The sequence below is a fragment of the Sinohyriopsis cumingii genome, chromosome 12, assembly GCF_028554795.1.
Source record: "Sinohyriopsis cumingii isolate HCF-2022 chromosome 12, ASM2855479v2, whole genome shotgun sequence".
NCBI classification, from domain to species: domain Eukaryota; kingdom Metazoa; phylum Mollusca; class Bivalvia; order Unionida; family Unionidae; genus Sinohyriopsis; species Sinohyriopsis cumingii.
In genome coordinates, this window is record NC_142972.1 from 67,007,510 (window position 1) to 67,019,959 (window position 12,450).

General features: G+C 36.4%; 2 protein-coding genes across 3 annotated transcripts in view; one reads left to right on the top strand and one right to left on the bottom strand.

The window, feature by feature from the left end:
* Positions 1 to 5,305, bottom strand: part of LOC149786629 (uncharacterized) — a 52,667-nt gene extending 47,362 nt beyond the window's left edge. Inside the window, exon 1 of one of the 2 annotated variants that reach the window (XM_089977142.1) lies at positions 5,170 to 5,305. Coding sequence is in view for 1 of the 2 variants with exons in the window: in XM_089977145.1 (XP_089833271.1) it covers positions 5,170 to 5,178 (9 nt within the window). In the remaining variant the exon portion in view is untranslated. The remainder of the gene's footprint in view (positions 1 to 5,169) is intronic. The other variant, XM_089977145.1, reaches the window with a different exon arrangement.
* LOC149786630 (semaphorin-5A-like) overlaps positions 1 to 12,450 on the top strand; it is a 72,263-nt gene that overhangs the window by 21,165 nt on the left and 38,648 nt on the right. The gene's annotated exons all lie outside the window — the stretch shown is intronic.

Here is a 12,450-nt window from a genome sequence, read left to right on the forward strand (position 1 = left end):
TCCAAGAATGCGAGCGTTGAATTTTACGCATAACGTCGTGTTGGCCACGTGGACATTAATGATATCCCCAAGAGCATTGCGCACCCCGAAACAACCGTTTAGTGGATAAATGAATTGGCCATTGATAAACTCGATGATAGAGAGCTATAATTAGTTTCTTAAACCCCAACCGGGTCTCATGATACTTGACGCGTTTGTGATCCAACTACTACTGACCACGTCGCTTATCAATAAAATATCCCAAGAGACATCTATGAACGCGAAAGTGGAAAAACGCAACAGGGTCCTCCAAGTCTCCATTTTGGACGACTTTGCCTGTAAAATATTGTAGACGAGGCTTCATACACGGATGCGGAAACAAAAAAAAATGACATACGCGAAATATACTCTGCCAAAGATCATTAAAAGTTTATTCGGACGCTCTTACGGCATATTAATTCTCTTCGTGAATGAGATCAAGAGTTTTAATACGATCAATAACCAGAGAAATATATCTGAAACAACGTCGCAGTAAAGTCAGTGAAAAACAGCACAAGCTTAACGCGTCAATGTGTATAACACAAACAAGTTGCAGTTGTTTCTTTGTCCTGGCTTACTTGCACGCAGTCGTCGTTGTCGTCATCACCGGCACAATCACGCTTGAAATCAAAGACAGAGGTGAGTTTTTTGGCCACTTAGTCATTGGCGCTTTTTATGGTCGGGTTTCATATCGAATTCAGATTCGACTATTTCTTGTTAGACAAGCTTGCACATCTGTTGGGCTCCCTGTCGTGATGAATTTCACTGGTCGTACTCGCATGACAAAATTGCTCTAAAGCGTTCGACTGCACAGTAACATCATTGTTCTTTACATTCGAATTCTTTGATGAGATCCGTTCACAGTTTGGGGTGAAGTTTATCAGCATTTTAAAATTGAATTTCATAATTGGATCAATCAACCAGAGTTTAAAGTGCCATACCTGTGCAGACAAAGTAAATACAATTCAGTATTATTTGAATAGAAAATAATGTCTGGAAGCTATTTAAAAAACAACCGATGGAAACATTCGTCATAATAACTGAGAAATACGCTCAGGTGTGTTTTCAAAAATAATACACATCGGGCCAATTTTATCGCTCGCTAATTTGCGGAGTGTGTAGATCGCCTGACGTCATATTTTGAACACACACCTTACTTCCGTTTCTATCGAAACATAAACAAAGCACGTGTTCCGTACCATATTAGTTAGCTTGAAAAGTTTTATCATCACAATCATGCCAAGAGGAGATCGTGGAAGTTCAAGCAAGAGCAGCGGGGTCAGGTGTGTTGTAGCGAATTGTGGGAATACAAATGCTAATGGTTTCTCCATGCATTCCTTCCCGAAAGACCAAGCACTTCGTCTTAGATGGACAAATTTTGTAAAAATCAAAAGAGCAAACTGGGATGGTCCGACTGAGTTTTCTTACTACAGGTGTGAAAAAGTCCATTTATAAACGAACAGGAGACTGCTGAACAGTACTGAAAATATCGTCGGATACATATATTTATCGTAACTTGGGCTGTAGAAATATTCAGAAAACAATTACCACGAATTGTCCTTCAGTATATCTTGTCTTCTTTGTCATTTTCACCTGCAACTTCGGATTCGTCGGTATTGGAAATATTAGGTTCAAACTTGGGTGCCGGCAGCCGCTTCTACACTATTATCAGAATCTTCCGAGCTTATTACCTCCCCATCTTCAAATGGCGAAGACCCGCAGGACAGTAACAATTCACTTCCTTCAGAATCGCAGCTTTCGTGTTGAGTTTCTGAAGACTTTTCCATAACATGACGATACCAGCTTTGCCTTTGTTTCCAACAAGTGTTCAAAATGCGACGTGACGCTTTGTTTTCACTAAATAGCAGAAGTAGTCGGCGGTTGCATTTGGTTATTATCGTAAACAGGTGCAAACGCGATATTAGGTAGGCTCCCATGCAGTTATTACTGAAATTTTTCAATCGGATTTTTTAAATTCGTATTTTGAATATATATTCTCATTCACCAAGAAATAAACTGAATAAATGTAGATACACTGTTATGGCACTTTAACCCTCTCCATAATTATTAAGAAAATAAAACATTTTTACCATCACCGTGATTAAAACCTGAAATATCGGATCAACATTTCTAGGTCACGGTGCAATATACCCCAGAACAACTCATATGTAAAGTTAACCGCTCTGATTCACGAACACATAGTTTACCCCTACGACGTATACTAACATAAAAAGTAATTTATAGTAGCGACAGGCACTCTCGCCGTTTGACAATACAAATTTCTCTATGTTAAAAGGTACTAAGATAAACTATTTTTGAGGACACCTCAGCGGAACAGATGCTGTCTTCTCTTTGAGATGTAAAAAGGCAGACTGATATATTATGCATTGTTGCGATGATGTGTGTCACTTATTCAGCAGCAAACTATGAGTCAATACCTGACTGGTTTAATGCAGTATTACGATTTATAATATGGGGCGCTTACGGGAGTTATAGTTACTGGTTGTCTCTTCTGTGGATCTGGAGAATGTTTCGATGTCGTAGATTTTATGAGGAACATTGCTAATAAGACCATAGCATGAGTGAAATAATCGATGGGGCTAAAAATAGACCATGCTAAGCGGGTAAAGACTTTTGAAGTTGATACAGATAATAAAAAGTTAAATGATTATAAGTCACTGTTAGGCACATTTGTGGATGAACAACCCGGAAGTGTTTTACTTTTTCAATTTAGTTATACAACAGGGTTTTGTTTTTGTCACAAAAATGGACGATATGCTTATTCAAGAACTGAAAACCATGAAACATTACAGATTTTTTTTTTATTGTGGTTATTCTCTCGTTTCACAACTCAATAGACAATAGCTACCACCTACTGAATCTGCCTATATACCATCACTAAATCCATTTTGATGAATGTAAGTTACACGAGATACAGAACCTCGAAGAGTATTGTTTTACCCACATAAATAAAATAAGTCAAGTTCATTTTCAATTTAAAATAACGAAACTCAAACATCCAATATATATATATATATATATATATATATATATATATATATATATATATATATATATATATATATGACTTAAAATGTTGTATTTATAGTAAATAATAAAAACAATTATTGCGAAGTAAATGTGAATAATAAAGCTGAAGTAAGTAAACTAGCTCGAGAAAAGCGCAATCTTATTTGTTTAAGTGATTTAAAGCCATCTTATTTTAAGCAAAATGATAATGGATTCTCCTTGTAGTTGATATTAGTTATGAACTTGCATTTAATTTTGGCGTCGGAATGAAAACGTACTATCATGAAAGATATTGACGTAATGGTAAGCAAATAGCATACATTTTCAGAAGGAAAATAATTCTATCGAACACAAGATTACACCAAAATCAACATCTTACGAGTCAAGCACATACACATTTCAAGACCTGTTGCCTAGCAAATGGTCTATCTTTAACAAGAATGATACTCAAAAAGCTGTGGATTAAAATTTATTGCCAACAAACTCCTCCTACACCTTAATGATACATATATAGTGTTGAGGCATATCATTAGTCCAGCTATATAATGCTACCAAAATTAAAGTTGGAAATTCATGTATATTAGCAAGTTCTAAAATCGTCAGAAAGATAAACCATTCTGCAAAATAAAATAAGAGATTAGAAAGAAAGCAAGTAAAAGCTAACATTGTAATGTGATGGATTGTATTAGGTATCACCCAGTTTTCCCTGCCACTACCCGCACCCCATATTAGACCCCACTCTAACATATTTATATTTTAACTATTTACATTTCAATGATTTCAATTTATGTAATTTTTGACGTTTATAGACAAAATTGAAGATAAGGGAAAGGGAAGGGAGGTACAACTATTTGACTCGTTAATATGACTATTTTCGTTTTCTAGCGATCGATTTTCCTGTACTATGACATTGTGGTTCGAGGAACTAGAACAGTCGCCTTTACTGAAATTTCTTCTCACATTTCCAAATCATGTTTTCGAAATAACAAACAAGTATCATTTACATGTGTGTTTTTTGAAAGCGTCTTACGATGAGTAATATGAACAGGTACGCGAACCGCGTCTGTGTAAGGTATCTTTTATCAAATACCTGGTGTTAATTTAGTGTGTCACTGTTGGACGAAATGCATTATGTAGCGGACTTATGAGTCACCTGCACACCTGCCGTCACACTTAATATCGGTTTTTAAGGCAGAAAATCCTACATATAAGCATAATTGAGACACGAAAGCGCACTTGATGTATTTGCAATATAAGACTGAAGAGAAATAATAAAATGCAAACTGCATTGTTACTTCAACAATCGACGAACAATATGTACTTTTTTGAGAGAATATGCAAATTGAGAGCTGGAAGTGGCTGCATACTTGATGTTATAAGTGCACTTATCGTCTTCGTCCTGGATCTATTTATCGCTCTATGAATTAATAATTAAATAATTTGAAAGCGCGGGGAATATCTGCGAACGTTAATCATACCAGTGACTACATATGGTAAAACAGCATAGCAGTATTACGGTTCAGGTCTGAAAATATATGATGTAGACTGAGCTATTTAAATCCTGTACTTTGTGTGCATTGCTTTCTAGTGCGGTTTGTTCTTTTGGAAATCGGACGATGCATCGAAACGAGGATTGTATAAAGAGTCGTCATATTAAACAGATAAATGAAATGTGAAGTCGTCAGTGATAAATGGATGTTTTGTTTTGTATATATATGTAGTCTACCATATCGCACTGTCTTAGCAACATGCTAGTTTTTATCACATTGGCTCTGATACGTAACGGCGATGGCCTTAAGTTTCGTCTGCCTGCCCCATCTCCGACCGCCGCCCTCACCCCAACACCTTTGTACGCCGGCATTCCTGAGTCTTGTTAGGAGTAAAAGTAGAACAAACAAGATTGATTCTGATCTGCCGTCGCAATTTTTCGAATTCATACGAAGGTCTGTTTTTATTTACTCGGACTCGACCTATCTGTTGTAAGCACACTAACTTGGCGACAGAGGTAAAACCGATTCTAATGATTACATGCGGACAGTACAAACACACAACATCTTTATATGAATGCAATTGTCTTCGAATGGAAAGGTGAACAAAAAATCGAAAGTGCGTAATACTCACAAATTGCATGCAGACGATAATGCTCTCTTCGACAGACACAATCTTCTTTCCTACATAAGCGCTAGATAGTTGCGCGACACTTGTCGCAGGTGTGCAACCCACTGCGTTCTCACTATGAAAGATGTTGGGTTAATCCCACCCGATATAAGGCTGTCTCGTTTTGCACAATCACGAAAGGGCAATGTCGACTTGGGTGATGGGGCATCAAAATAACTCATTTCAGAGAAGTGACTTGATACTATACTTTCACTCTAATTTCACTTTTTCTAAAGGTAGAGTCAGTAGTAGAGAAGTGATAAATGCTGAACAACATATTTTAAAATACGGGACCACCTATCGAAATTATTATTTGTTGAAATTCAAAATAGGCACTGCAACCATTTAGTAAATTAAAAATTTCCTCACTTTGGGTTTATCAGCACATAATAGGCTACACATGGCGGCCAGTATAAGTGGAGGAGGAAGAAATCCTGGTAAGAACCACCGACTCACAGGATGCTATTTGAAAGCCTTCTTACATACCCACACTGGCCAAGCTCGAGACTCGACCACATGAGGCCAGAGATGATATGACAGAGTTAGGTAAAGGAGAGCGTCTTTGATCTCTAAGCTACCCGTGGACCCCTAGCAGAGTGTAGAATCTGCATTTATTAAGCGCAGTGGGGCTTGATTTTTTCAGTTGTAAATTAAAGACAAGTCTGTGATAGAATATTGACAAAGTGTGTTGTTTAAACTCACGGAGACTAACAGGTGTATAAAATGTACACAAATGAGTGAAGCCTAATTTCGTAGCAGATAATTGCAGCTTTCAGTGAATAGGTGATATTAGCCCCTAACCCGAAAATCAATATCATCACGGGCAAGGGGATGACTTATAGGCCTACCGCACATAGTGCCCCCATCTCCGGATTTCTTCTCTAAACAGATTTTGCCTACATTCATAAACGTTGATAGTCGACCATAGTATGTTAGCCTCGCAGCCCCGAAAATGTTCCCTGGGCGCGACTGCACATAATAGCATGAAAAAACCTTTAATTGCACATTTGAAATAGTGCTTGTGTCAAGTAGCAAATAAATGCACAAAATGGAGTTCGCCTAAATTCATAGGACAATTCCAAGATTTCGGACTATTTACAGGATCGATCTACAAGGATTCGAAAGATACAATGTTCTATTTAACACAGCACATAATGATTAAATATATAAACTAGCTTTCTTTATATCAGATATAGGAATGGCAAATTTTGATCTAACTCTGATATCATATAGACATTTTTCGTTGTAGATTGTTGTTCTCGACTCTTATGACGTTTAAAGTGGCTGATAATGAACACTATAATTAAAGACATTTTAATTACGATATTGAGAGTACAATTTAGTTCACAAATATCATTCAAATATGGTAGAACATTAAATAGAACAAGAAGAAAACGAAACACTAAATTGAAAGAATCGTTAACCGACCAACAAAAATAAGCGCTGTTCATGCAAGGGATTAAATCGAAACAGAAATTCTATATAGTTCATGTAAAGGTCCATGGCAGGCAGACTTTGCTGACATGAAATCATAAGAAAACTGCACCCATGGATACAAATACAGATGTCTTCTCAAAATACGCCTGGGCTAGACAAATTCAAAGGAAGGTGACATACAAAATACTTTCATAGAAAGCCCCAAATGAAAAAATCCTTTTAAACCATTACAGTTTGATGAGCAAATATAGGAAATTTAATGAGTTGCTGGAAAAGGCAAACAATAAGTATTGTTTAACCTCAAGAGATGAAAACTCTTATGTAGTGGTAAATTGCCACCGACACGTATTATGTGGAAGTATTTCACTTAACATGCAACCAGAAATGAATTAACCTTTTTATCAAAGCTAATTTAGCATAATTTACTCATTAATAAACATGCCTCCATGTGTATCCACTAAGATAAAACAAGCAGAACAAAATTATGGATCAGCCTATTTTGTTATTGAAACTACCAAATACAATATTGGAGAAAGAGTAAGAATCTTTAATTCATAAAAACGTTTGCAAGCGTATACTTCAAAATCATACAAGCACTTACAGGCTACCAGGTAGTTTGCAAACATACAAACTTGAAGGAGAAGAATCCCGATATCTGGTTTTATGAATAAGAAAAATCTATGTTGGACACACTAGATGACATATACGAGTTTGAAGAGTTTCGTGACGATACGAATGAAATGAAAAAACAAATATGCGATTGGGCCGGAACAAGTTTAAATTTGAACAGTTGTGAGCCTATAGAAAACATTCCTTTACAATAAATGTCGAATACATTGCAGTATCAAGACTCTTTATAACGCTGAAAGTTTAAAGAATGCCAAGTTTCTAGAAAGCTTCCAAGGTGGATAAATACGGCATTAATACTGAAAACGTTAAAGCATGCATGTCATGCAAGTTTGTATTGATCTCAACACCATAAGTATAAGGACATTATGTCCAACTATATCACAGTTAAACAACAGCAAAAATGGTACACACGAAAAGCCTTATAAGACTACTATTGTGTAGGCAATGTCCTAATAAAATAATGAATGACATCACATAGTAAGTTAATAGAGGCAGAGTAGAAACTACTAACGCTAGAACACAAATAGTGGTGTCGAAGACTACTAAGAAATCGGAGTACAAATTCAACAGAGAGTTAAATGTAAATGTGAAACACAATAAAAAGATGATTATTTCTTAAATCTAAATCATGAATTCTAGATTTTAGAAAACTGAATTGCCAGTAAAACACATTGCCTATGTCCTGCAAATCACATTAAGAAAGCCAACATATGGATGCATTAAGTGTGACATAATTTATTAAATAAGCAATGCAGATCTACGCGAGAAATCCATGTTACTGATAAAGCTTCTAAAACTAGAATTATCAGAAGTTTCAATCTACACAGTGACATCAATAAGTAATAAATTCTTTGTCTTCGACAATTTCAAGAGTTTAAAAACTGAAAAAAGAGTCCATGACTTCATATGGAATTAACTACTTTACTTGAACGTTTCATTCAAATTTGAACAAAAGTTGTGTACTAATTTGATGTTTTCAGTCATATTAAGTTTAAGGAATGTATAAGAAATGGAAATAATGCTTGATAAATATATTTGTACTAGCTGATACATTGTTTATACGATAATGCGTTGAAGCACAATATTCAAAGTAGCTGCAATTACAGGAGTAACTAATTACCTTGAAGGAAAACATGCCAACCAAAAACTTCTAAAATCTCGATGAGGAAGTAAGCCACCTTGAACATAACACATTTCCTCTGGTAGCTTTTATTCCTCTCTCTGTCCCTGCCTCTGTCCCTCTCTCTATCTCTCTCTCTGACCGCTCTGGTGGCCTAGTGGTTAGAGCATCCGAAGCTGGAGGTCGTGGGTTCGAACCCCGGCCGAGTCATACCAAAGACTTACAAAAATGGTACTAACAGCTGCCTCGCTAGGCGCTCAGCATTAAGACGTTAGTGTTAGGAAAGATCTGCCTGGTGTCAGGATAATGTGACTGGGTGGGACATCATGCTACATGTCTGCGGCATGACGCTCCAGTGCTAGACATCACTATAAAGTGCCACACTGCATACATCGTAGCGGTATGACTGAATAGTTGTTTAATCTAAGTTAAAAATCATAATCACATCCCCCCCCCCTCTCTCTCTCTATCTCTCTTATCATATATGTGTTTGATCAGCATCGGACATACTGAAATAATCATATGGTATGACAAAAGTAAGATTAAAGGGGCTAGCATGACATAAATTTCAGGTAGGAATCGGAATAACATCAGCTGGATTAGTTCTTATATGAATAGTTAACTGTCACACACACACACACGTATATATATATATATATATATATATATATATATATATATATATATATATAGGTCAATAAGATCTATCGTAAAAAGAAGAAGGGCAATAAACCAGGTGTTTCTTTTACTCATTCTCGTGTCAACACATACAAAGGAATACCAAATCTCATTCAGGAAGGGAATACATCGGTTTTGAAAGCTTAAATGAAAGAACATACATGACAACCTATCCTTTGCAGACCGTGATTAAAATGAAACATAATACCTCAAGGGCATACAACGTTAGCTATGTGTTAAAGGTTTGGCCAAACATAGTCGTTTACGGCAAGCGCGTTGTTAAATTTGTGATATTTATTAGTAAGCTGAGCATTCCAACATGTATTTATATGCAGTAGGCCTGTGACGCAGACAAAATGTTTCAGTGAAAATGTTTTGCAAATACCATGCAACACAGATACCGTCATGTCTACATTTAAAATCAAGAGGATGAAACCAGTGACAAATTCATGCAGTCATAAAATATCCTCTAAGTTGAGTAGGAAAATCTGAAATCGATGTTAAAGCATGATCTGAAAATACACTTTAGATATTACTTTATCATCTATGGATTTATGTACGCATCTTTAAGATGCGCTCCACTCATGTTGGACCTAATATAATTAGCAGCTTTATATGCCAACAAAATATAAAAAAAGGTTTACACACAGAAATGTGTTGGTTACTTGTTCGAATCGAACAAGAATATGAATCTTATATTTTCAATGTAAACAAATCGCGTACATACTTTCTTGAAGACAGCAACCTTTTCATACTTGGAGTGAAAATCAAAGAAGGAACTCAACAAGCGTGATGTGAAGAAACGCTACTCACAGCAACACTCAAATATAATGGCATGCAAAGCAAACACGTGTTGTCATGGAGCTGCGTCATAGGGGTACTAATACACAGACTTTAACGCTACATAAATCTCAGCTGCAAAAACAATTACTGGTGAAGCATGCACCTCATAAAAAAGCTAACGGTCTGACATTTGCAGGAGGCTCCTCTTAATTCAAAGTAACTGAAGATGATGGATCCCAAAAATAATTCACCTACGGAAAAATTACAGCTAAACTACGAAACTCAATGAATAATAAGCAAATATACTTTTCTTTGCACATTAAATATTAAGAGAGGGTTATGAGGCAGATTTTGGAGCAACCAGAACATCTCGGGTAAACGAATGCACGCATACCGCACATTCTAGACATGACCAGATTAATCGAAATTTAGGCAAAACTTAATAATCGCTACCTACATGTAAAGTACAACTATATATGCACTGCACTAATGTTGCGTTAATGTGTTCATGGCTGACAAATTTGATTTAAGTTAAACACGTAGATGCAAAGCACATGTGATTGTTTTGGCGATCGTTGGTTACTTGACCGGGTAGAATAAAATGTGTTCAATAAGGTATGTTAAAATAATATTTAAAAGTTTACAATCTGAGGCAGCTGCTGTCCAAACTAACTGCATATGCGCTGTCTTATTACAAGTGTTAGAAGAAAGTCTGAAATACCATTTGACTTTCAGTCATCGTAGTGTGATCTGGTTTCCTAGATCCGGTCGAGTTGTAGAATTAGCAAATCCGGATCATTACGAGAGCCCAGGCGTCAAGTCATGATCCGTATTTTCTAATTCTGGCAAGGTGACTTGATATAAGAATAACGTTCAATTCACGCCAATAGTGACATTTCTGTTACACACCTATCAATGTTCAGATAAATTAATAAAACCCAAACGTCACGGGATAAAAGAAAATGCTTAATATTGCAATCTTTCTGATACGAATTTCATCCCCGGTCACGACCTGAATTTCAATTTCAAAGCAGATGACATGCGCATGAAGATCCCCTTTATGAATACGAACCACATGTATCATTTGCATCTATTGTGCAGTTGTCAAATTTTGCATCATGAAAGATTTCAACAACTGAAAATTTAGGAAAGCTTATATCCAAGGCCAGGCTAAAGGCGTTTGAACTGTATCTGACGGGACAGTGTGATGGGATGGGAACGACAGCATTATTTTGGGAGTTATTTACAGCGAGGGTTTGGACAAATGGTTGTGACCTTATCATACAGATTTTATAATGTGAATGCGTCTAATTTCCATTTGCACGTTAAGTGATGCTACTGCGTATTTATTTACGCTTGTTCAGTTGTAACTCGGACACCTCGAGAAAAGGGTAATTTCAGGCTCATTCCTACTTTTTGGATGTAACAGTACAATTCTAGGTCATTATTATGAATTAATTGTGTAGGCATGTATTAATATCATAGGTCAGTGACCTAGACACGAAGAAAACTTCGAAACAATTCACTCTCTGGGACTTCGAGGGAACATCTAGACAGTTGTTGACTATAGAACATTAGGAAAATATTTTGTATTCTCGGGGTTTTACAGGAAAGCAAAAGTTAGGAGAAACCACGACATTAAATCCATGGATTTTAGATCTATATTCTTCTTTGGCTTCTTCAATTAATGTTCTGAAGTTATACATTTTAGCTATTTATAAGGTAATGTATATTTTGCATTCAAGTCTTAATAGCTCGAATAATTCTTTCCGATACTGGTCCTATGTTGTTTGAGTGAGTTGAAAAGTATCTAGTATTTGCTTTCGTTTATAAATACTTGACTTTGCGTCTTTAAATTTTCTTTCATTCAAACTGTATTTTTCAGGTTTTATCTTCAAATATTTGTAAAATTACATCAGGTATCTTATCTTAATAAAGGCTATTTGCCCAGGACCTTGGTTAGATATTGAGTGTCTAGGGAGTAGTGGAGTTTATAACACAAGTTTCCTAGCTTTTGATGACCATTGACCTTTGTGGCCCATTTGTTCTTGTAAAGTCACTTGCAAAGTGAAAATGTTTGAGGTTAAGGTTAGAGGTCATGTGGTAAGGAAAAGTGACATATGGTGACGCTAAAATGTCAAGTGTCAAGTGTCTCAGATTCCGCCAAAGGTTAAGACGCCCATGTGTTATAGGGGGCCTTGGACTTCGAGCAGAAGAAACGGGTGACCTAGGATTGTTATTATGCTTCTGAAGACCAGTGTTCTAGGTTGCCATGGGGTTTCTTTGCATCTTTTCATGAAACGTGCTTTAAAATAGTGCTTGGGGTGTTTTCCTTTCTTGACAAAATGACCAAAAAATTTCATAAATGGGTCAAAAGTTTCCAAAGTGGCCAGGAATCTGCAAACAGTCTATCGCATAGACGAACAATATTCCAAGCTCTGCGGAATATGGCTTCAGTGCCAACAAACTGCTCCTGCACCGTAATAATATATGTATAGTTTTAGGCACAGCGTCACATCCTGGCTGCATAATGCCAGGAACAGTAACGTTGGAATGACATAAATGTAAAATATCTTCAGGAAGATAACCATTCCAAT